At 38.6% G+C, this 24146-nt stretch overlaps 1 protein-coding gene across 2 annotated transcripts in view; it reads left to right on the forward strand.

The window, feature by feature from the left end:
• RNF128 (ring finger protein 128) overlaps positions 1 to 24146 on the forward strand; it is a 98978-nt gene that overhangs the window by 38916 nt on the left and 35916 nt on the right. Inside the window, exon 1 of one of the 2 annotated variants that reach the window (XM_029930117.1) lies at positions 2692 to 3358. The exons of the other annotated variant lie outside the window; for it this stretch is intronic. Coding sequence (XP_029785977.1) covers positions 2857 to 3358 — 502 coding nt within the window. The 5' untranslated portion in view covers positions 2692 to 2856. Of the gene's footprint in view, positions 1 to 2691; positions 3359 to 24146 lie in introns of those variants that run through there. 2 annotated transcript variants of the gene reach the window in all.

Consider the following 24146-nt stretch of genomic DNA (forward strand, 5'->3'; position numbering starts at 1 on the left):
TCAAGAGACTATAGGTGCTGGCAAGGATATGGAGAAACAGGCACCTTCCTACACGGTTAGTAGAAATGTAAACTGGTGCAGCTGCTCTGGAAAACAGTGTGGAGGTTCCTTAAGAAATTAACAATAGAATTCACCCGTGACTGAGCAATAGCACTACTAGGGATTTACCCAAGGGATACAGAATTGCTGATCCATAAGGGCACATGTACCCCAATGTTCATAGCAGCACTTTCAACAGTAGCCAAATCATGGAAAGAGCCTAAGTGTCCATGAACTGATGAACAGATCTAGAAGATGTGGTTTATCCATACAATGGACTACTACATGGCAATGAGAAAAAATGAAATCTGGCCATTCGTAGCAATGTGGATGGACCTCGAGGGTGTCAGGCTATGTGAAATAAGTCAGGCAGAGAAGGACGGATACCATATGTTTTCACTCATAAGTCTAACAGGAGAAACTTAACAGAAGGCCATGGGGAGGGGAAGGGGGTAAAAGAGGGAGATGGAGGGAGGCAAGTTATGAGAGATGCTTGAATAGTCAAAACAAACTGAGGGCTGAAGGGGGACGGGGAAAGAGGAAGGGGGCGTGATGGACATGGAGTAGGGCACTTGTGGGGAAGCGCATTGGGTGTTAATTGAAAACCAACTTGACAATAAACTATAAAAAAAAGAATGAATATTAACAAATGTCTCTCTAAACTTCATTTTTGTAGATGCCTTATAAAAGATCTCTTTAATTTTCTTAATCTTTATTTATTTTTGAGAGAGAGACACAGAGTGCACGCAGGGGAGAAAACAGACAGAGGGAGACACAGAATCTGAAGCAGGCTCCAGGCTCTGAGCTGTCAGCACAGAGCCTGATCAGGGCTTGATCCCACAAACCGTGAGATCATGACCTGAGCAGAAGTCAGATGGTTAACCCACTGAGCCACTCAGGCACTCCAAAGAACTCTTTAATTTTATACACATTGTTTCTTTAAAGTACAACATAGTCGATTACCACACAGGTAATAGTTACTAAATTTTGAGTGGTCTTCAACAAATTCAGACAATTTCTGGAATTGTACTGTTTCTTAGAGATGGTAGATCCTACCCTTTCCTTTTCCTCGAGGTAATTTTTATCTCAGAGATAAATCACTGGTAGTTGGGGGTGCCATGCTATTGGCCTCACATGCCTTCCTTGATCTCTACTGACCCTTTTAGTATAATAGGGTTCATGTTTCACAGGATTGCCCATTTAATTTGGATTCTAGGTGCTATTTAGTTATGGTGTGAATTTTCCCCTAGGTTTCTCTCAAGCCACGAGAGTATCAAGTGAAGTACTGTCCCATTGCTTAATCTTTGGGAATAATATTGATTAAGTAAATGTTGGGCCAGTGACAGAGGGGAGTGAGTGGGAATTTAACAAATACTGGGCTGGATAAAGTGAATTTTGTCTCTTTGAAATGAAAAAGTAGCTAAAACTGAACATCCTGAACATCACTGTCTCTGATTATTATCTCAAAGTGACAATTTTAAGATTATTTACAAGGTATGGCCTCCCTGACCCTGTTTAGTAATAATAGTATTTAACAGATATACTTCTTACACTCTGCTGAGCACTGTTGTAAGTGCTTTACATGTATGAACTCATTTAATCGTCTGAATAATTTATGAGATAGGAGATATTACTATCCCCATTTTACAGATGATGAGGAAACTGAGGCACAGAGAAGTAACTTCCCCAAGGTCAAAAGTTATCCGTAACTGTTACACAACAGGTGTATTAATTCAGTTTTGTCCAATGTGTATTTCTTAAGCATCTCTTAAATGCAGTAATTGACAGGGCAGATAAAAATTGTACACTTTAAGGAGAAATTATAATGCAATAGTGCAATAGGGAATCACCAAGGTGAGTCAGGCTTCCTTCATTTGCTGGAAAACGGGCAAAGATTATGTAGTTAAGGTCAGGAATGGCGTAGATGTACAGATTTGAGTAAATCTGTTTGTGGAAGATGAAGAGAAGAGGCTTAGTTCTGGTGTATGTGAAAATAGTAATTCTTTTCTAAGGACTAAGATTCCTTTCATAAGGGGCTTCTGATGCAGTCTAATTACCATGAGGTAAGCTTCAGAAGGAAATACCCTGATATGACGCTTGTCTGGAGCAAGAAAGGAGAAAGGTAAAAAAAAAAAAAAAAAAAGTAACAATGCGCTTTTCCTGCCCCTCCCCCCTCCAGAGAATCAATAAACAGCCTGCCCCCACCCGAGTTCCCTTGACTACAACTCAGACCCTTCCAATTCGCGCTTTCTAGCTTTCTAGAAGTACTTTCACATTCTGTCACCTTTAGCCTGAGACGGCCTTAAGGCAAATTTTTTCGTAGCGAAAAACCTATTCTTGCCACTCCCAACGGGCTCGGATCCTACCGGAGAGCTTTTACGGTCGCAGATGGTATATAGTTCCTGGCCGGTCCATTTTTTAGAACGCGAGGCGACACACCTGGCCACACAGCCTCAGAGCCTACTCTAATTAGCCTGCCCATCCTGTTACCCTTTTAAGAGGCGGATCCCGCAGTGTCCTTCCCTCCCTCCCAGCCACCTCTACCCCCAGTCCTCTGGGCGGAGCTTCCAGCTAAAGCCCCAGAGCCCGACGCGGCTGCAGCAGTAGCGGTGAGGAGTGGAGCTGAGAAGAGCTGCATCTGCCGCAACCTTTTGGCCGACGCTACGTGTCTAGCTGCTCCCACCTAGCTGCCGCGCGCGCGCCCGGCCCTCCCCGCCCCCTCCCCACCTGGCGCACACCTGGGCCCTGCCCGGGTCCGGCTGAGAGCCGGGAGGGCGCTTGCGGGTGGCCCCTCGGAAACCGCAGAGCGCGCGCGCCATGGGGCCGCCGCCTGGGGCCGGGGTCTTGTGCCGCGGTGGCTGCAGCTTTCCCCGATTTCTGGCGTGGTGCTTTCTACTGGCTCTGAGTCCCCACGCCCCCGGCTCTCGGGGGGCCGAGGCGGTGTGGACTGCGTACCTCAACGTGTCCTGGCGGGTTCCGCATACCGGAGTGAACCGCACGGTGTGGGAGCTGAGCGAGGAGGGCGTGTATGGCCAGGATTCGCCGCTCGAGCCCGTGGCCGGGGTTCTGGTGCCGCCCGACGGGCCGGGGGCGCTCAACGCCTGTAACCCGCACACAAATTTCACGGTGCCTACGGTGCCCACGGTCCCGGGGGACTGGGGAAGCGCCGTGCAGGTCTCCTGGTTGGCCCTCATCCAGCGCGGCGGGGGCTGCACCTTCGCGGACAAGATCCATCTGGCTTACGAGAGAGGGGCGTCTGGAGCCGTCATCTTTAACTTCCCAGGGACCCGCAATGAGGTCATCCCCATGTCTCACCCGGGTGAGTGCAGCTACTACATTGCTACCCATCAACCTCCCTCAGAGGCCAGTGGGTTTTTTTCCCTCTTATTTTACTTGGTGCTGTCTTTCCCCTATCCCCTTGCAACGCCGGGAAAACGAGTGCCCTTTCCGCCCCCACGGAGTGAGGCAGGGTCCTCTCCTTCCCAAGATCTGAGGGGGAGTTGGGCGAAAAAATCCTTCAGAATGTGCCTGTGTGGTGGAGAGGGGTAAGACCCATGGAGTGCGGAGGCTGGCAAGTCGAGAAAGACTGTTTGGACTCTTTGGGTCGCCTTTTCCTGGTGTTCCACAAGGGTGCCTTGTGTTGGCTGCTTTGGTAGTGGGCATTGGCTTTGAAATGACTGGAGAGCGGATGGCCTGGGAATCCCTTTCTCACTCTTTCCCTGTTTAACGGCCTCGGGCCCCAGGCAGGTTTTGCCCTCCTCTCTCCCAGTTTTTCTCTCCGTTTCCTAGTATCAAGTATGAGATTGTGTTACTGTGCCCTGTTAACCTCATTGCAGTTTGGGCGGAAACGTTGCCTAGTTTGGGGGCCCTTCTCTTCCCCGCGGGTCTTGGGATCCAAGCGATTGTGTTATCAGTGCTTTTCTTTGCCTTTGAAACATCCGATTTCGGTTATTGAGTGGCCAAACAGGTGATTAATGTTTCTGAAAAAAAGAATAGCTTTGTGTATGAAGATAGCAAAGGCCTAGACTTTGGGAAAAGTAGTCCAGGTGGGTCTTCAGTTTATGGAGATGTTTTCCCCTGTTGGGTGATTCTTCCAGAAACCTTGTCCAAATTTGTGATTCGGTAGTCACAACGTATGCATGATCCTAAGCCCCAAAGGACAAAGAAAATTTGGAGAAAAAGGAAGAGACACATAATAGCAGTATATCATAGTTGTTTGAGAGCTGGGCCCCAAGTCAGACCTTGGTTAAATTCCGGCTTCATTGCTAACAAGTCCTGTGACCTTGGGCAACTTATTTGAAGTCTATGAGTCTGTGTTCCCTCATCAATCAAAAGGGAAAGAACTAAGAAAAACTACTCCCACAGGTTTGCCTTGAGGATGAAATGAACTAAAGCCTGTAAAGAGTTTAACACATCATCCTTCTTAGTAAAGACTAGCTGATAGGATTAGCCTTTTAAGGAGTCACTGGAGACGTGAATCTCCTTATTTTGTTTTCTTTTTTATTGTGTTTTTCTTAAAGAGGTGGGTTTGGCCCCTGCCTAGAGAGCACAAAGAGCACTAGCAGCTTTGTGACCTTGTACAAGTTACTCACTAGCCAAACGTTAGTATACAGGTAGGACGTGGAGGCCAAATAGGCAGAGTGTGCAGAGACAAAAGCAAATGAGATGAACTCTAAAGATCCCTTCCAGCTCTAAAATGCTGCGATTCTTAGATTTTAATATTGATTAAAGGAGCAGCTGTATCTCTCTTGGTTGATAAGTCATTGATTAGAATGAAATTACATTTTAGTGCCTAATAAAGATGAAGAATCAGGATTCGGTAAATTTTAAAGTCCTTTTGTTTCAATTGGCTATCTAAATGCAAAAGTTTAACTTTGCCTCCTCCAAATGAGATTCATTTGCATGAATGATTTGGAATTGAAGAGTACCCTTTACAAAGACAGTTCCTATTTAGAGCACTTTCATCCTACTTTCTGTTAAGGATATAAGCCTATATTTATCTGATAGTTTTAAGGGACACTAAAATTAAATGTTGTTGAGCTCCCACTAAGTGCCAAGCAGTCTACACATGTCTTACTTATATATTATTCAGAAACAATGTACTAGGAAAAGCACAGGCATTGTACAAAGTCAAGAATGGGTGTCAAATTCTGTATTTACCACACAATAGCTTTATGCTCTTGATCTGGTTCTTTAACTTTACTGAGTCTCAGTTTTTGTATCCATAAGATGGAGATGCTTATGTTGCTCGGATTCTTTTTTCTTATTTTTTTAATTTAAAAAACTTTTTTTAATGTTTGTTTATTTTTGAGAGAGAGGTAGACAGAGTGCAAGTTGGGGAGGGGTAGAGAGAGAAGGAAACACAGAATCCAAAGCAAGCTCCAGGCTCCAAGTTGTCAGCACAGAGTCTGGTGCGGGGCTTGAACCCACAAACCACGAGATCATGACCTGAGCCAAAGTTGGATGCTTAACTGACTGAGCCACCCAGGCACCCCTACATTGCTAGGATTAAGGATAATATATGTAAACCACCTAGTAGATAATAATTGCACTCAGTTGAAGTTGGTTATTAAAGTATGTTAAGGCCAACAAGATGCAGAAAACATACAAATAGATGCTTATGCAGCTGTCAGTTTAAATTAAATCATGGCCGATTTTGTTTCAAGATACTATCTAGAAATAAAGGCCTAAATATTGAGCACTGAATTAAATGACACTCAGAAAGGATTTTGAGACTTTAAAAATTTACTGCTGAGATGATAACTATAGCAAGTTTTACCACTAGGCTAACTAGCCATAAAAAGCTAGCTAGTTACTTGAGTATAGAATCACATTTCTTCCTTAAACTCCTCGAGAAACTTCTTTTCAACACAGGGGACAAAATCACTTTGCATTTCGTGCACGTATGTTGAATATTTGTTCCCAAAGTTCTGTATTGTTTGCTTTGCTCATTCCTGAGAGTTAGCCTAGGGTTCATTGTAATCTCTGGTCAAAAACGACTTACCTGGGATCTTAGTGGCAAAGAGGTGGGACTGAGGTTTAAATGTTGATTAACTCAGTGTGTATTGTCTTGAATTAACCAAGGGCCACCAAATGTGGAAAAACCATTGCTGTTGTCTTTGTTCCTGAAACCTCTCTTTAGCCACTGTCACAGGAGCCTGTGCTTGAAGTTTGAGCCTTTGGAGTTTAGGCTGAATATCCATACTCCCCCCTATCACAGTCCTGGGAACATGAAGACCCATTTGTTTCAAGTAACAGAACTAACTGGTTTAGAGCAGTTGGTTTAACACTTTTGTTTATTGTAGAGGAACTCCACTATATAAAGAACAATCAGTCAAGAAACTGAGGCTGTTTTTACGTATACTGAAATTTCACAAAAGGTAGTCATACATAGCCTTGCATCAACCCGTACTGTTTATTTCTGTCTCTTGTTTTGGGTTGCAAAATATCCAGAAAAAAATCCTGATTTACACAGATAAATAATTGCAATTGATAGGTGTTCATTAACAGCTTGTCATACAGTCTCTGGATATTTTTTAATCAAATTGATCCACAATCCTAGTAGGGAATTAGAAAATTTTGGTTTCCAAGGTTAATCACTATTCATATATCTTCTCTTAAATATGAAAATGAGATAAGCAGCCAAAACTTAGAGTCAGCACTAAAGCCATGTAAAATGTAGGATTGTCACGATGAGACACATTACACATGTTATTGTTCAACTGACTATTCTGCTTTTGCCGGGCAGATGGGCCTGAACCTTGCATGATGTCTAATTGAGCACAGCCCACGGGTTGAAGTGGTGTAAGTACTTGCTTGTACAATTTTTCTCGAGTCAACATGTGCAGGCATGAATTAATTGAAAGACCTGAGCAGAGCTACAACCTTCATAATCCATGACACATTTACAGGAACCTGAAACATATTACTGAGGGCTGTAAAAAAGTGAATGAACTAAGCAGTTTAAGTTAATGATTTGGTGATCTCCAATGGGATGTTTAAAACAGTTGCTTGTATACATTGTTGAAAGAACAGTAGAACATATTAAGAGGTGTGCTCTGCCACTTATTACAGATCTTGGTCAATTTAGGATGGGGTTACGCCCCAGATTATCTCATCGTAAGTTGAAAATATCGGTAGTTCGGAAAGCACTTAATATACCTACCCTCCTAAACATCGAAGTTCAGCGTAGTGTACCTTAAACGTGCTCAGAACACCTCCCTTAGCCTACAGTTGGGCAGAGGCACCTAACACCAAAACTGTTTTATAATAAAATGTAGCTATCTCATGGAATTTGTTGAATGCTGTTCAGAAAGTGAAAAACAGAATGGTTGTAAGGTACAGAATGGATATAAATGTACAGATTGTTTACCCTCATGACCGCATGGCTGGCTGGGAGTCCCAGGTCGCTGCAGCTGCCCGGCATCACTGCTGCATATTGCTGCCCCGGAAAAGATCAACATACAAAATCCTAAATTTCCACTGCATACACTTTGGTTTAATACAGTCATTGAGTCAACCCATCGTTAAGTCAGGGACTTTCTATATTTTAAAAATCTTCTTTTTACTTCTCCAAGTTCTTTTACTTCTCCAAGTGCCCATTTTCTCCTGTTTAGGATGGTTATAATAATATCCATGCCTCATAAAGTTGCTGGGATTAAATGAGATAATATAAACACAGTGTTTAACACAGTGCCTGGCATATAGGAAGCTACTGAAATTGTTTTTATCATGATCAAGATAGTGAAATAAATGTATTTTAGAAAACAAAAATGGAGTCTGATGTTTGTAGTAGACTTTGAAAATGAATAGCCTAGAGTACTAAAGACTCCACATTCCCTGAAATCTAACTTTCACACTTTAGGACGAGGGTGGTGAGTAGACTGAATTCTTCACAAGAAAGTGATCTTTGGGCCCACCTGTGTTTGTCATTCTTTTCTCAAATAACTATTTCTCCCTCAAGCTACCAATCTTTTCATTCACAAAGGACTTCGATATAATATTTTATACTGATTTATCATCTCCCAATCCCTTCTCAACCACTTGACATTTAATTTTTATTTTGCTTTTTTTTTCTCTAGAATGTTGACTTTGAAGAGAACTTTTTTCAATAGAGAGGTTCAAAAGAGGATGAGAAGACTGGGTGGTGATTGATGGTTTACCATTGTAAAGAACCATTTCAAAATCCATTTCTAGAAACATCCTTTTTTTTCAAATTAGCATTTTATTTATTATTTAAATAGTTTATTACCAAGTTGGTTTTCATATAACACCCAGTGCTCTTCCTTGCAAGTGCCCCTCTCCATGACGATCGATCACCCCTTCCTCTTCCCCCCTCCCCCCTCCTTTTTGATATCTCTGCAATACAGTATTTGACACTGTCGACCACTCTTCTGAAATTCTCCCAAACTGTCTTTTGTTTCTCTTACCTCTCTTGTGTTTCATTTGGTTATTTTATTAATTCATTCATATAACACTTCTTCTTCCTGGCATTCACACCCCGGCCACAACCACCCTTGCCTCCAGTAAATGCCATATCCAGTTGATTCTATCACTTTAAATCTTGGCACATATGTCTCATTCTCCCTTGCAACTGTTCTTACTCTGATTTTAGGTCCTGCGTCTTCTCATAAGAACAAATGCCTCCTTATTGGTCTCCCTGCCACTGCGATCCTTTCTTCCTTCCAGATCTTCCACCACATTGCCACTGGAACACAGCTCTGATCACATCTATGGCATGTCTTCAAAGGCCATTACTTACAAATTTTATACTCTGTTTCCCAGCATGTGATGCAAGACTCTTAATCTAGTCCCAACATACTTTCAAAGCTTTAGGTACCTCTTCTCTCATGTTGATCCCTAAAAGCCCTCTTTCCTTTCCCAGCCTCATTCCTTTGTACTTCTGCTTTTGCCTCCATACCCTTTTCTTCCCAGCTCTGCTGGCCAAAAACTCACCCATCCTTCAAAACCCAACACAGATGCCTCATCTCTGAAGCCTTTCTCAATTCCTTCCTTTCCTCTTCCCACCATAGCCCACCCAAAAACAAAATAATCCTTTTGTTTTAGTTCCATGGCATTCTGTGTCTTATAGTACTTTTTGCATTTTACTGGTAGTTATGTGTTTATATGTTTTACCTTCCTACTGGAGTGTAATTATTTTAATATTTTATTTTCATATTCTTCACGGGAACCTTCGTACTGTATGTGCTCTGAAAATGCTTGTCGAGTTGCTTTAAATGCCCAAGAATGAAAAAAATGCCAGGGGGGGTCATAAGATTCACTGGAAAATTATCTAGTGGGGAAGGGGATTGAAATCCATTTCATTGAACATTTATCAAGGATCTATTGTATGCGTACTATGCTTCTTACCTGAATATATGAAATAATTAAGGCAAATTAGGAGGAATGAGAGTGTATAAATGCTTACAGATTGCAGGCTCCTTAATTTTTACGGTAATCACCATCATGGGCCAGTTTATGGGGTTTTATTTATTTTTATTTTTTTTATGCCTTCACTAGTTTATTCATGCAAAGTATGTTTACTGAGTGCCTACTCTGTTCCAAGCACCATGAGGGAGAGTTATGAGCACAAACAGTTTGTGTTTTAAAGGAAAAGACGGTGAACAAATAAATGAACAAGAAATCATTGTTCTGTATTCCATTATTCCATAAAAATTGTTAGAGATTGATTTTATGGAAATAGCAAAAAGTTGCAACTTTTGCTCTTGACATTGGATTCCAGACACGCTATCATCTATTCTCATCATCCATCCTCACTCTCCAGGTCGTTGAGCTTGGGTCATAGTATGATTTGTGGATTTTTAATAGCAAAATGACCTAAGTAACAAATAGATAGAATGAGTATTTACACTGAACTTTCCCTGTTCTTTTTTTGTTTTGTTTTGTTTTAAAAGCTTGAGTTATACCAGCATTCAATTTATGTCTCCACAAAAATGCTTTATTTGAGCTTTTTGGTGATATGTGGAATTCTATTACATAAAAACCTTTAAAAAATAGCTTGATCAGCAAATTATTTTTTTAAAGATTTTATTTTTAAATAATCTCTACACTAAATGTGGGGCTCAAACTCATAACCCAGATCAAAAGTCACATGCTCTCTGACTGAGTCAGCCAGCCACCCCAGAAATTGTTTTTCTATGCACATAAAGAACTCCACGCCTTCCTCAGTCCCTGGAAGATGTGTTATCTCCTACAGAATGCCATATTTAATCTGTCCCCAGCCTTAAATGGAATAAACAGAAGAGAGTATCAAAGACACTTTCTGTTATTTCTGATATAAAGTTAATCCTACTTTTTGCTGAAAAACTTGGAAAGCACAGAAAACCATAAAACTAAATATTATGCATAGTTCCACAATACCAATGATATTCCTTCATGTCTCTTTTTTCATATATAGATAGGATTTTATATCCTACTTTTATATAATGGTTGTTTTTTATGAGTATTAATGTATTAAGAAAATAAAATTTAAAGGAAAACAAAAATCCATAGATATAAGCATTTTATCACTTTGGGGTATTTTTGTTGTCATTTTCTTCTTTTGCTCTATATATATATATTTAAAGAATTATATATTGTATGTACAGTTTTGTATCCAGCTTGTTATTATAAGCATTTCCCTATGTAGGATTCCCTTATAAGTTGAATGGAGTAGGTTGACTTGCTTGGGGTATGGGGAATAGGGATTGAGCTTCTCTTTCATTAAATGGCAGAAAGGAAGTGCTGAAATGGTGACAGGGAGGGTTGTGAACTGGAACATTTAAAAAATGGGGCACCTGGGTGCCTCAGTCAGTTAAGCATCGTCCAACTTCAGCTCAGGTCCTGATCTCACAGTTTGTGGGTTCCAGCCCGCATTGGGCTCTGTGCTTACAGCTCAGAGTCTGGAGCCTGCTTAGGATTCATTCAGTGTCTCCCTTTCTCTCTCTGTTCCTCCCCCATTCATGCTCTGTCACTCTCTGTCTCTCAAAAATGAATAAATGTTAAGAAAAAAAATTTAAAACAAAAATATACTCTACAGAGATGTATGTAAATATATACACTTAGGCCATAAACATGTCCTGGTCTAACCCATATGCATTACCTATTGTGTACTTGGTCTTTTGAAAGGTTTGATCACCATTTGTACCTTTAGTTCCTCTTCTCCCCATAATATTCCTTTTTTCCCCATAATATTCCTATAGGTGATATCTTTGTCACAGATGAGGTTTGCACCTAGTTAGTTTCCTTGTTGCTTGCTTAAGTAGCACCTCATTGGCTAGGATGGCTTTTCATTTACATGACAGCCACTGAACTATAAACCATTGGTTGGGGTTTACCCCAGAGTTTCTTGATAGGGTACCATAAATATTACATAGAGACAAAGAATTTTTTGTATATGTAAATTTTGTTGAAGTATAACATACATGCCAAAGAGGTACAGAAATCATTAGTGTATAGCTCAGTGAATTTTCCCAAAGTAAACATGCCTGTGTAGCCAGAGCCTAGAAACAGAACAGTACCAGAACCCTAGAAGACTACCTCACACCCCAAGATGAAGAATTTTTGAACTTTGCCTCTTGAGGGAGTGACCTCTTGCAGCATGTGGTAGGAACTCAGTTACCCACAGAAACAATCTCCTTCACTGCTCCAGAGCTAGTTAACTGTGACGCTCCTCAGCTACATAGTATAGGGAGTAATTTCCAGGCACAGAGTACATGCACTTTTTGATGCAGTTACCAGGCCAGTTCAAAGTTGCCACATTTTGCTGTGAACACCCACTTCGTAGCCGTATGAGCAAAGCAGAGCACAAGGGCTCTTTGGTATTATTTTATTTTCTGTTCTTTTTTTCTCTTTCAGCTGTATGTGCATGTCTTTCTATATATCATCGCATATACTTGCTGCTCAAATTTACCCATAGGCTTGTTGCGGTATTGATTTGTTTTGAAAAGAAAGTTTGGTGATTCATGCCTGAGTTCATGAAGGTTGTTAGGTTCAGAACCTAGTTGTGATTTATTTGGTTTTAACACTTGGATGCTCAAGTTAGATACAAATCAGTGATTTTGAGTTAACCCTATTTATTTTTGCTTTTTTGAAGATGATTTAGAACTCACTTGTTGATGTGTGTGTGTTACTCTCAAGATGTTTATTATTTCAGATAAAATGTTGAAGCAGCTTAATTAAATGCTGCTTTCAACTAATAAAAAGTCTTAGCTTTAAAAAAAAGTATACCAGAATGTTAACCTTGGTTATTTCTGGTTGGTAAAATTATGTGGATTATGGTTCTTTTCATTATGTTTTTCTGTATTTTCTGAATTTCCTATAATGAATATGTTTTATACTTGTAATCAGAAAAAAATGTGTTATTTAAAAAGTTATGTTTATTTTTGAGAGAGAGAGACAGTGTGTGATGAGGAGGTGCAGAGAGAAAGGAAGACACAGAATCCAGCAGGCCAGGCTCTGAGCTGTCAGCACACAGCCTGATGTGGGGCTCGAACTTACTGAGATCATGACCTGAGCCTAAGTTGGACTTTTAACTGATTGAGCCACCCAGGTGCCCCTGTTATTTTTTTAAAAACTTAAAATATTCCCATAGCATTGATAGATCCTAAAGAAGCATTACTAATGTGACTATAGCAATGACAGGAACAAATCATATCTGATAATAGAAATGATTTACAGACTATTATGAGAATTTAAAAATTGTTTTGGCCTTTTGACTATATCTAACCTGTGTGATTATTAATGTTGTTAATGTCGTCCTTTCTTGTTAACACTAATTGATTTCTTTATATGTAAAATGAACCCTGAACACTAAAGAACTTTTTTTTTAACACTAAAGAACTTTAATGATGGATTTTTTCCTATTTTAATGTGAAAAAGTTCTCTTTAATCCTTCATATAACTATTTATATGTATATTTTCCCCCCTTAGACACATTCCCACCTCTTACCTTTCTTGGTATTTTTGCTTATTTCCCATAAGAATCCTGCTTCCCCTCACTTACCCTCTTCAATATCTGTTCTTTTCAGTACTTAATAGTGCTGAGTTTAACAGCTTTGTATGAAGAATCCAATATATTGGCAGTTTTCACCTATGACATACTGGGTTCATCTGATGACAGTAGTTTTTGTCACTCTAGGAAAGAAGAACATTTGTTAGAGTAACATATTGTTACGTTATACATTATTAACGATATGCAAAACATACAAGCTCAATCAAGATGATATTTAAGACATCATTAAATCAAATTACTTGTTTTTAAAATTAGCATGTCCCTTGAAATGATAGCCCACTGTACAAAACTCTACCAATTGGCAGTTCACCCAAGAAACTCTTATTCACTGGTACCTTCTGAACAACTTTCATTCTGAGGCTGATTTTGTATTCTACTTTTCTACCCTCTTTCCCTGCCTTTCATAGCTTGATTAATTTTACCTTAGATAATCTTACACAAACATACACCGTCACACCCTCTTGCAGCCCTATGTTCTTTTTTTAAAAAATCTGAGCTTCCTTCTCTGGGGTTCCACTTCTTTTGAAGTGAAACAACAAATCAGTGCTCTTATATTTAATGACCTTGAATGTATCCATAACTTACTCCCACAATCTCCACAAAAACCACCCATCGACCATGTAATCCTTCTGATTAAATATGTATTTTATTATGTCCTAGTATTTAAGGTAAATTTGAAATTCTTGTGTTTGTTTTGCTTAAATTATTGCAGTAATACTGCTTCCTGAAAAGTTTTATTACAAATATGGGTTAAGTAATAGTTCATATTTGTTTTGCAATTTTTAGTCCTCAATGCCTTTCACATGCAATCTTTTGTAGACTTATTTGGGAACCCAAACACTGGTTACCAACATTACTATGGGAAAATGTGGTGCCTCTACTAATTATGCTGGTTTAGAATTTTTTCTGCTTATTTTGTGTCTTTGTAATGTCAACTCAAGCTTTTCCTCACCTTTTCCATGTGTTTCACCTTGAGAACTCTGCATTTTGTTTTCCTAACCTATGGTGATGTCAGAAGTTGGCTTAATCGCATTTGTAATGTTCCCGAAAGTTTTAAGAACGTAACTGATTTGTGAATAAGTTAGCCATTAATATATTTTCAGGTTGGTAAATCTTTCCTCATTGTAGAGGATCTCAACAAGCATTTAGATGGAGGCTAGAAAAATGTGATTATATTGAGGTTGTCATTAATGCATCTATGAGCAACCTATATTTAACAATACCCCAAAATGATTTGAGTTGTAGTGGTATTTAAAATTCTTGCTTTCCACCACCATCATTTCATTTTGGCAAGAGGACAGAATGTTTAAGAGAGACTGAAACTGGCTAGTGCCAGCTCACCAGTCACCTCACCTCCATTACCCTGTCCCCAATCTCCAACCCTTTTGGCTATTCCTATTTGACTGATCCTTTTGGTTGAATTGATGAAGAGGAGGATATTGATTTACCTTGAGTAATGTAATTAAAGACTAGCAGATTATTCTTTGATGATAAGGAAAGCTACATGATTGCCCTATTTTTATTTTAGTCTATTGTACCAAAGATGAATGTGGTCTATTTTTGAAATTGAGAGATAGCATATTACAGTGGAAGAATGGGTATCCTGTAGTCAGACTGCTTAGCTTGATTTTAGTTCTACCAATTAATAAATATGTGATCTTGGGAAAGTTGTAAACCTGGACTTCATTTATCTTGTTCATAAAAAGCATTACGAATAATAATACCGATTTTCTGTGATGTTGTAAATAAAGTGACATGGAATGGGCATTTAGCAAATGTTGCTTCTCTTGAACCTTTTGCTAACGTTTTTTTATTACTAACTGTGCTGTTTTTCCTTTGGTTATTACAGCTGTTCACTACCACATTTTGAGATACGTAATTGTTTTATATGTAAAAGTGGGAAAAAAGTGCCATCCAAATTGCTGGTTTTCTGGACCAGTTTTGAGAAATTCAGGGAGAAATCACATAATCAAGAAACAAAAACAACTATCTTGTTCTTCTCCCTGTGCATTTCCATTTTAAGGAACAACAACTCCTTAAAATCAAGGTGTTCATCCCTAACAATAGAAATGGCTGTGGACCTTTTGAATGCACAGTGATAAAGAGAGGGGACTTAGGAATCAGGTGGATTTTGATCTGAATCCCAACATTGTCATGTCATGGCTTTATAACCTTATCCAGATTAACCTCTTGAAGACTCAGTATTTCCATCTATAGAATGCAGGGTCATGGGGTGTTGGTAATTACTGTACCTACCTCATAGGGTTATTGTGAGGGATAAATCAGATAATATACAAGGCACTAAGTATACAGCCTGGTTCATTAAGGATAGTTTAACCACCTCCTCATCCACATCTGTAGCACTTCTTTTGGAGACTTACAATGCATATCACTGCAGGGCTTCTCAGAGCCTCTGATATGCTAAAGAAGCACTGTTCAACTTTGTTCAATGAAATATTTTCTAAACTTACTTATCTATAGAACTCTTTTTCTCTTAAAATACTTAACATCTGAAATAGAATTTGGAAAACACTGATTGCCATGCACTTGATAGCTTCTTTCCTCCTACCTGTTTCCCTCATTTTATCAGATTGGCCTCAGATTTTAACTCTATCAAAGTATTGTCAATGTCAAGGAACTAGTTATCTCACTGATAAGAACAGAATGTTTTTGACTGTGATAACAAGCATTTTAGTTATATTTCTTTGTACTAATATACTTTTTATATCAAGTTAATATGACTTCAAAATGTAGTTTTATAGGCTAGACTTATTTTCCTTATTGACTTTCAGAAACAATTTATTGTGAAAGTATAAAAACACAAGGAAGACCAGTTTATGTTTATTTTTAAATTTATTTTAATGTTTGTTTATTTTTGAGAGAGAGAGAGGTATGAGCGGGGTGGGGGCAGGGCAGAGAGAGAGGGAGACAGAGAATCCAAAGCAGGTTCCAGGCTCTCAGCTGTCAGCACAGAGTCAGACAGGGGGCTGACCATGACCTGAGTAGAAGCCCGACGCTTAACCGACTGAGCCACCCAGGGGCCCCTTATGTTTGTTTTTATATTTAGTGTGTGGACCTTAATACAAAAGTTAGCTTTTGTAATACTTCATACAGGAGGAAATTTCATATTCTCGGTGGACTATTCTTATTTATGAATTTTTGTATGCAAAATGATATCAAAATTTCTGCAGAGGCATACCAAATTCTTTTTCTTTCTAATCCAGATACCTCACAGAATACTAATAGGACACTTGTAACTCTTGTACCCTTGGGTTCTTATGTCCAGATCGAAATGAATACCTTATCTCTAAACACAATGTTCTTCTTAATTTTAATGATTAATGAATTTGCCAATGTAATTCTCTTATTATTACAATCTATACCTGAAGAGAATGTGTACAAAAAGAAGTTCCAAATTCAGCAAAAGTTTGAATACCCTTTATGACCAGCACTGTACTGGATGCTGTGGTAGTAGAAGAGTGAGCAGGGAGTAGCTAAACAATGACATGGTCCTTTCCTTCCAGGGACCTCACCTTTTTAGCCCTTACTGCATTTTTTTTAACTAAGGACATTTTACTCTGAAATTGAAATATCAATGTATATGGGGCTTTTAGGCACCTAAGTGGCTCAGTCCATTAAGTGACCAACTCTTGATCTTTGCTCAGGCCACGATCTCAAGGTTCATGAGTTTGAGCCCTACATGGGCTTTGCACTGACCATGTGAGTCTGCTTGGGATTCTCTTTCTCCTCCCCCGCTCTCTCTCCCCTCTCTCCCCCTTCTTCCCCCCTCTCCCCCCCTCTTCCCCTCTCCCGCTCATGTGTGCTCACACTCTAGAACTCTTTCTCAAAATAAAATTAAAAAATAGATGAGGCTTTTAGATCTACACAGAAATGGCATTCTCTAGAGTTTAAAATATTTAAGGTACAAAGTACATGTCCCTTCCATACATTCTTGGACCTGTTTCACCTGGTCTGAAAGGTTGAAGGTAAAGTGACAAGTGGTACAGACCATGTCCCATTTTCACTGTAAGTCTAGGCTATGGCTTGGTTTTGTGCTCATTTTTTACCCCTGGATACAGCAACATTTTGTTCACTGGAATTTTCCTTTCCAAGGTCTCACATTACAGGGAAACAGAACTGATTAACACAAGGACCAAGGGTAACCATAATTTATGTTCATTTGTTTAAGTTTTCTTTGCCTGAAACCCCTAAATCTCTTGTTTATCCTTTTTTACTATACAACAAATATCATTCTAATTGTTATTAGCCTGTTGTGTATATGTTGCTAGTCAGTAGTTGCTCAACCTTGCACCATCAAATATTCTTATCAGATTCTGAACAGCTCTGGTTATTGCACAATTTATTATCCCAAAGGATTGAATAAGTACATTGATGCTATAGAGTTCACTGACTAACATTCCTCCAGGAAACATTGATAAATAGTTTGAATTTGTTTTCTAGAAACCTTACTCCCCCAAAACAAAAACTATGACCATAGACCTTTAGCATAAAAATTTTAATACAATTATAGAATGCCCTATTAATTAGATAACATGTATACTACAGTTTGTGCATGGTCTTGTAATAGGATATCTTATTATTTGTTTTTTCTCAGTATCAGCAACAAATTTAAAGTTTTGTAGACATTCAACCTCTTCTAAGTGTTTCAAGACTTCTCTTTTATGTCCTCTGAACCTCCTCATAAGTGTCTAAATTACCAGTCTAGTGAGCCAGGATGACTGGGTTCTAACTTTAGCTTGGGGCTGAAATGGCACCTGTCCTAGCTCCTGAAAGTGGGAAACTGAGGCATAGTCAAGCTCCAGGTTGGAGAGGGATTACTGCCACCATTAGCACTACTCTGCCAGTATGGTAATTTCAGTGGGATCAGCACTGTGGCAGTAAGCGTCACATTAAACCCAAAGTCTAGGGGTGCCTAGGTGACTCAGTTAAGCGTCCAGCTTCAGCTCAGGTCATGATCTCATGGTTCATGGGTTCAAGTCCCGCATTGGGCTCTGTGCTAACAGGTAGCTCAGAGCCTGGAGCCTGCTTTGGACTCTGTCTCCCTCTCTCTCTGACCCTCCCCTGCTCCCACTGTCTCTCTCTGCCTCTCAAAAATAAAAAAAAATAAAACCCAAAGTCTATAGAGTAGAATTAGTGTTTAGCTTTTTACCTGTGTATCTATAATATGTCCTTTCTGTAGACAGACATGCCCTGTCAAGATATGAGGTCTTTGAGTGTACGGAGGAGGCACACCTTAGACTCTGTTCTCTGCAATTATCTTTAAGGATAAATTTGTTTTCAGATTGAATCAAGATTCAAATTATCACTAAGTATAGCATATTTAAAATTGCTTTATCAAACGTTTATTTGACGTATATTATGTGCCAGGCATTCTGCTAGATGTTGTAGATACAGTGATGAAAGACCCAGTCCCTAACCTGCAGGAGCTCATAGTTAGTAAAACTCAAATAAACCAGATAATTTCAAGGAAAGTCTGCACTAGACAGTGTGAAAACTGAATATCTAACCCAGATGGGTGAAGATCTTATAAAAGGTTGAGCTTTATTCTGTAGGTGAAATGGAGCTCTTTAAGGGCCTTTAGCAAAGGAATAATAGGAACATTTTTCCCTTTTAGAAAAATTTATCTGGTAGCTATGAGAGGAATGAATGGGAGGCTAATACTGGTGGCTTGAAGACCAGTTAGGAGGTTGTTGTAGAGATTTAGTAAGAAACAATGGAGAGGCAATGGAGATGTATCATAACAGGAAAAGGATGGGCCTGTTTCTGATGTGGCTAATTTTCAGACCGTCTGTATGAAGTACTTTTTAAAAACAAAATAATTCTATTGGCAGAGTTTTTCTCTGCAGAGTGAAGGATTGGCATTGATCTGTCCAGAGAGGACTACTATATTGAAACTTGTTGAACATAACATCAAACTATAATTCAAACTCCAGGCCAATATTTCTGAAAATGTGGGCCACAGACCACATGTAACAAAAGAACCCAGGGAACTTGTTAAACTGTAGATTCCTAAGTCTGGCCTCTGACAGAATCAGAGAGTGGGGTCCAGGGAGTTCAGTATTTTAACAAGTTTCTCAAGTAATTGTCATGCATATTAAAGTTTGAGGGTCATTAATCTAGCCCAACAGTTTCAAAAGTATAATCTTGAGGGGGGGGTGCGACTGGGTGGCTCAGTTGGTTAAGCATTTGAGTCTTTTTTTTCTTTCTTTTTTTTTTTTATTTAAATAGTTTATTACCAAGTTGGTTTTCATATAACACCCAGTCCTCTCTTGGTTTTGGCTCAGGTCATAATCTCACAATTTGTGACATCAAGCCCCATGTCAGGCTCTGCACTGATAGCACAGAGCTTGCTTGGGATGCTCTCTCTCCCTCTCTCTCTGCCCCTCCCCCTGCTCACTTGCGCGCATGTGCTCACATGCTCGCTCTCTCTCTCTCTCTCTCTCTCTCTCTCTCTCTCTCAAAATAAACTCAAAATAAATAAATAAAATAAGCTCTCTCTCTCTCAAAATAAATAAATAAAATAAATCTTTAAAAAATATAATCTGAGACCACTGGCATCTCAGACTTTTTCAGGTGCCATGAGGTGAAAACTGTTCCCATAGTAATACCGAGATATAATTTGCCATATTCACTGTATCTTGGTTTACATGGGTGGGAAAATTCTGCTGGCACCTTACCAGAAATTAAGACAAAGGCATCTAGATGTATTGTATGCTATATCTCTATGCATTTTCAGTAAAAAAAGAAATCCAGTTTCACTTAAGAATGTGCTTGATGAATCAGTAAGCATAATTAATTTTATTAAATCTCTACTCTGTCATACACAACTCTTTTTTGAATATTCTATGGGATGAAGTGGGAAGTAGGCATTAATTCTTCTGCAGCATACCAAAGTATGATGGTTGTCTGAAGGAAAAGCACTTATATGACTGAGTTGTGAGATGAAGTAGCCTTTCCTTAAACAGCTCCTTTTTTTAAAAGAATTTTTTAATATTTATTTATTATTTAGAGAGAAAGAGACAGAGCATGAGCTGGAGAGGGGCAGAGTGAGGGAGGGACACAGAATCCAAAGCAGACTCCAGGCTCCCAGCTGTCAGCACAGAGTCAGACAGGGGGCTGATCATGACCTGAGCAGAACCCGGATGTTTAACCTACTGAGCCACCCAGGTGCCCCTAAACAGCCCCTTTTTAACTTAAAAGTATTACTGAAAGACAGGTTATTTAGACTGGAGTATTTGGAAAATCTTTTCTTAAAACGAATCAAGTGAGTTTGTCATTTTGAGGGAAAAAAATAGCAGCATTTATGCTAATGGTCAAATGTAAATGTTCAAGCAAAAATTAGAATTTTGGAAAATTTTTATCTACCATGTGAACTTCACAACTTCCTAATACTTAGACTTTTCTGATGAGATCAGTGGTGATACTAAATAACCATATGTTTTTGATACTGTATAATCTTGAATCACTGTTTATAAAATATCTGTTTAACTCAGTGAACCAGTACTTTCCAAATGACCAATGTATGATATTACAAAGCCATGCATGGAAAAAGATCCATTTGATATGTGAGATCGATGCATTTTTATTTAACCAAGTACAAAGAGTTCATTGATGTGGTTTCAAATTCTATCTTGTACCTAACATTTAAGAAATTACCACTTGATGGGGTATCTGCGTGGCTCAGTCGATTAAGCATCCAACTTCAGCTCAGGTCATGTTCTCATGGTTTGTGAGTTTGAGCCCCACAATGGGCTCTGTGCTGACAGCTTAAAGCCTGGAGTCTGCTTTGGATTCTGTGTCTCCCGCTCTCTCTGCCCCTCCTCCACTCAAATTCTGTCTCTGTCTCTGTGCCTCTCTCTCTCTCAAAAATAAGTAAATGGTAAAAAAAGAAAGAAAGAAATTACCCTCTTGTTGACTTTTGGTATAGTATCAAAGAATAGCTACAATTATTTCAAACTGCTATTAAATGCTGTAAATACAATTTTCTAATTATAAATCTGCATGAGTACAGATTTCCTTAATATACCTACACCAGAAGAACAGGTCACCATATATCTAATGCAGAAGCAGATCTGAAAATCCAGCTGTCTTCTATTAAGTCTGACATTAAAGAGGTTTGCACAAATGACAATGCCACGCTTATTACATTTTTGGGGTGGAAATATTTTTAATTAAAAAACTCTACTACATTAACATTTATTTGCAACTGCTATTTTAAATGAATAAATTCATTCACTTTAAATGAATGAATAAATATTTTTAAAAATTTCCAGCATTAATTTCTAATATGGTAACTATAAATAGAAATAATCTACATAAACAACGGTTCTTTGGATTTCTCAGTGACTTAAGAGTATAAAGGGGTCCTGAGACTAAAAACTTAGAGAAATGCTGATCCAGCCCTCTGGTTCTTAACAACATGCTAAACATACCCTAATAGAAATCAGAGTAGTATTTTTAAATAAGGGCTAGGTATTTTTAAATAATAATTCTAAGAATTGTTTACCTCTGAATATGACCTGTCATCCACGAATTATGCAAATATGACCTTTTCAACAGCATTCCTTCTAATTCCCTAGTGTCTTTAATATGCTGTTTTCTGAGGACTCCCAACTGCCAGAGTCTTTTTGGTGCTATATCAAATCTGAGACCCATTCTGTAACATACTACTGTCTCCAAAGCCTATAGCAGAAGTGTCTGTGGGTTCAGGGCAGAAAGAAAAGCAATCTGCTGTGCTTTGCATGGTTGTCTACCTCTGCATCATTCTTTGGCTTTAAAGAATGATAAAGAATAATAATAAAAGTTGATTTAGGTCATTTTCACTGTCACCATCCCTCCCCCCAAAAGATAATTTGTTAACAATACAGTATGTTTAGAAGCATTGCTTTACCCAACAGCTGACCCGTACTAATGCCTGTTTCATATCTGGCAACAGATTAGAATTTAACTAAAAGCTAGTTCGGAGCATACTGGTATATTAAAGAGGTATGCAGTACTGATTTGTCTTATTCCCAGTGAACCACAGACATATATTTCCAATACCTTTGAGAAATCATTTATATATTTTTTGTGGCACAGTGATAGAATTACCTTTTTAAATCAAGAAAGCTTATGTGAAGAAGTCAATTTGAGAAACCTGAATTCAGTTCATCTGTGGCTGACAACCAAAGGCGGCGGGGGGGAGTCACAAAACGGGAATTTGAAGAAAGGTAAGCTAGTCAGACCTGAAAGTTCAGATATTTTTACTGGTTTAAAAAATGCCACTTAGTACTCATAGGTCTTGTGACCTTTAGTGTTCCTCTGAAATACATTGACCTTCCCTACTTGCCCAAGTTGAAATATATTGACCTGCCCTGGTTGCTATAGTTGGGGGGAAATTGAAAGCTATTGTGAATAAAATGAATATTCAGAAGTCCACTTGAATTGGTTCCAGGTTTTATAATGGAGGAAATGTTTGTTGGAGACTCACGTTTGAATTCTTTGCACCTAAATCTTATGCATTGTACAGATGAGTGAATTTAGAAGTGCTGACCTCACTGTATTATCAGGATGTTGGGCAATATTGAATGTGAGCTTAGTTTTGGAAGAGCTACTTTGGCCTTCAATTGCCCTTATTATTTGTAAGTTACTCACTGCAGATATTCTCTTTTCTATTATTAAAAGTGGAATACTGGTTGAAAGAGATGCTAGAACAGCTTTCCACACCTTCTTGTATTTTGTGTTAGAATACCAAGATGCTGGAAGCATGCCATCATTGTACTTCAAATATTTCATATATTGTAAAAAGATTTCAAGTTTATCTTACATTTTGCCACTTTAATATTTAAATGTGGGGGGAGGTCCAGAAGCACAGAATTTAGTACATAGTTTATACTCAATAAATATTCAATGAATTTGTGTTCACAAATAAGATTAGGCCAAAACCATAATATCATTAGCTCTTTGAAGGACATGACAGGGCCTGGCCACCAGCAGAATTGTAGATCAAATTTCTACATGTTATAAATAATAACTGGAAAGTGTTTTTCACTAGTAGTGACAAGGATCAACATGCTTTATTTATATTAACATTTTAATTGAAAGATATTGTGTAAGAGTAGTAAGAGTTGCACAGTCTAGTTCATTACCTCTTCCCCTCAGATAGACACAGACTAAAACCTTTATTCTTTGTTGAACATTTGAAATTGGAGTATTTCTTCTGCTTAATTGTTACCTATTTCTAATCTATCCCTTCTCCCAAAATATTTTAGATAGCAGAATGAAAATGTAAAAGACTTGGTCTACATTGTGTTATTAATGATTTTTAAGTAGCAAGTTTAAGGATTCCTTATTGAATTGAGTGAATGGTAGCAAGATAATTGTACTGGTATTTTCCCAACTCTGTTCATATGGCCACAGGAGCATTATTTACACCATGGAAATTGATGCACACTACCAATCAAGGCTTCCTCCTTGTTAATATTTACTACGTCAAACCCATCCTGAATGTATCTATTTATTTTTCATTTTTATAGTCAAAGAATAGCTTTAGGTTTCACTGAAGATAGCTGATGTAGAATGGTGATGAAGAGCAGAGACACTGGAGCCAAACTGCCTGGGTTCAGATACCAGTTGTGTACTTATTAGCTTGTGTTATCCTAGGTGAGTTAGTCAACCTTATCTTTAATGAGATAATAGCAATGCTTACCTTATAGGTTGATGTGAGGATTAAATATGTTAATGCATGTAAAGCACTTAGAACAGGGTCTACTTTATAGATAAATCTTATCTGGCAACCTTATTATGCAAATCTTATCTGGCAACCTCAATTATGCCGAGCAAAGCCAGGATTCTGGAAGCAAACAAAAATGTCACTGAGCAACCAATATAAATATCAGAGGGTACTTGCAACTAAAGCCCTCGAGCTCTCTTTGGAAGCCTGTTTTGCTTTTTCTTTGGACCAAAGCTTTACTGACTTTTCAGAGTTGAGAGTAGATTAGAAGTATAAAATTACAAAGAGGTGAGAAATGCTGCTAGAGGCAGCAAGTGAGAAACTCCCTCCTTGAAAGAAAATCCCCCAAAGTGAGAACTCAAA

The sequence above is a fragment of the Suricata suricatta genome, chromosome X, assembly GCF_006229205.1.
Source record: "Suricata suricatta isolate VVHF042 chromosome X, meerkat_22Aug2017_6uvM2_HiC, whole genome shotgun sequence".
NCBI lineage: Eukaryota > Metazoa > Chordata > Mammalia > Carnivora > Herpestidae > Suricata > Suricata suricatta.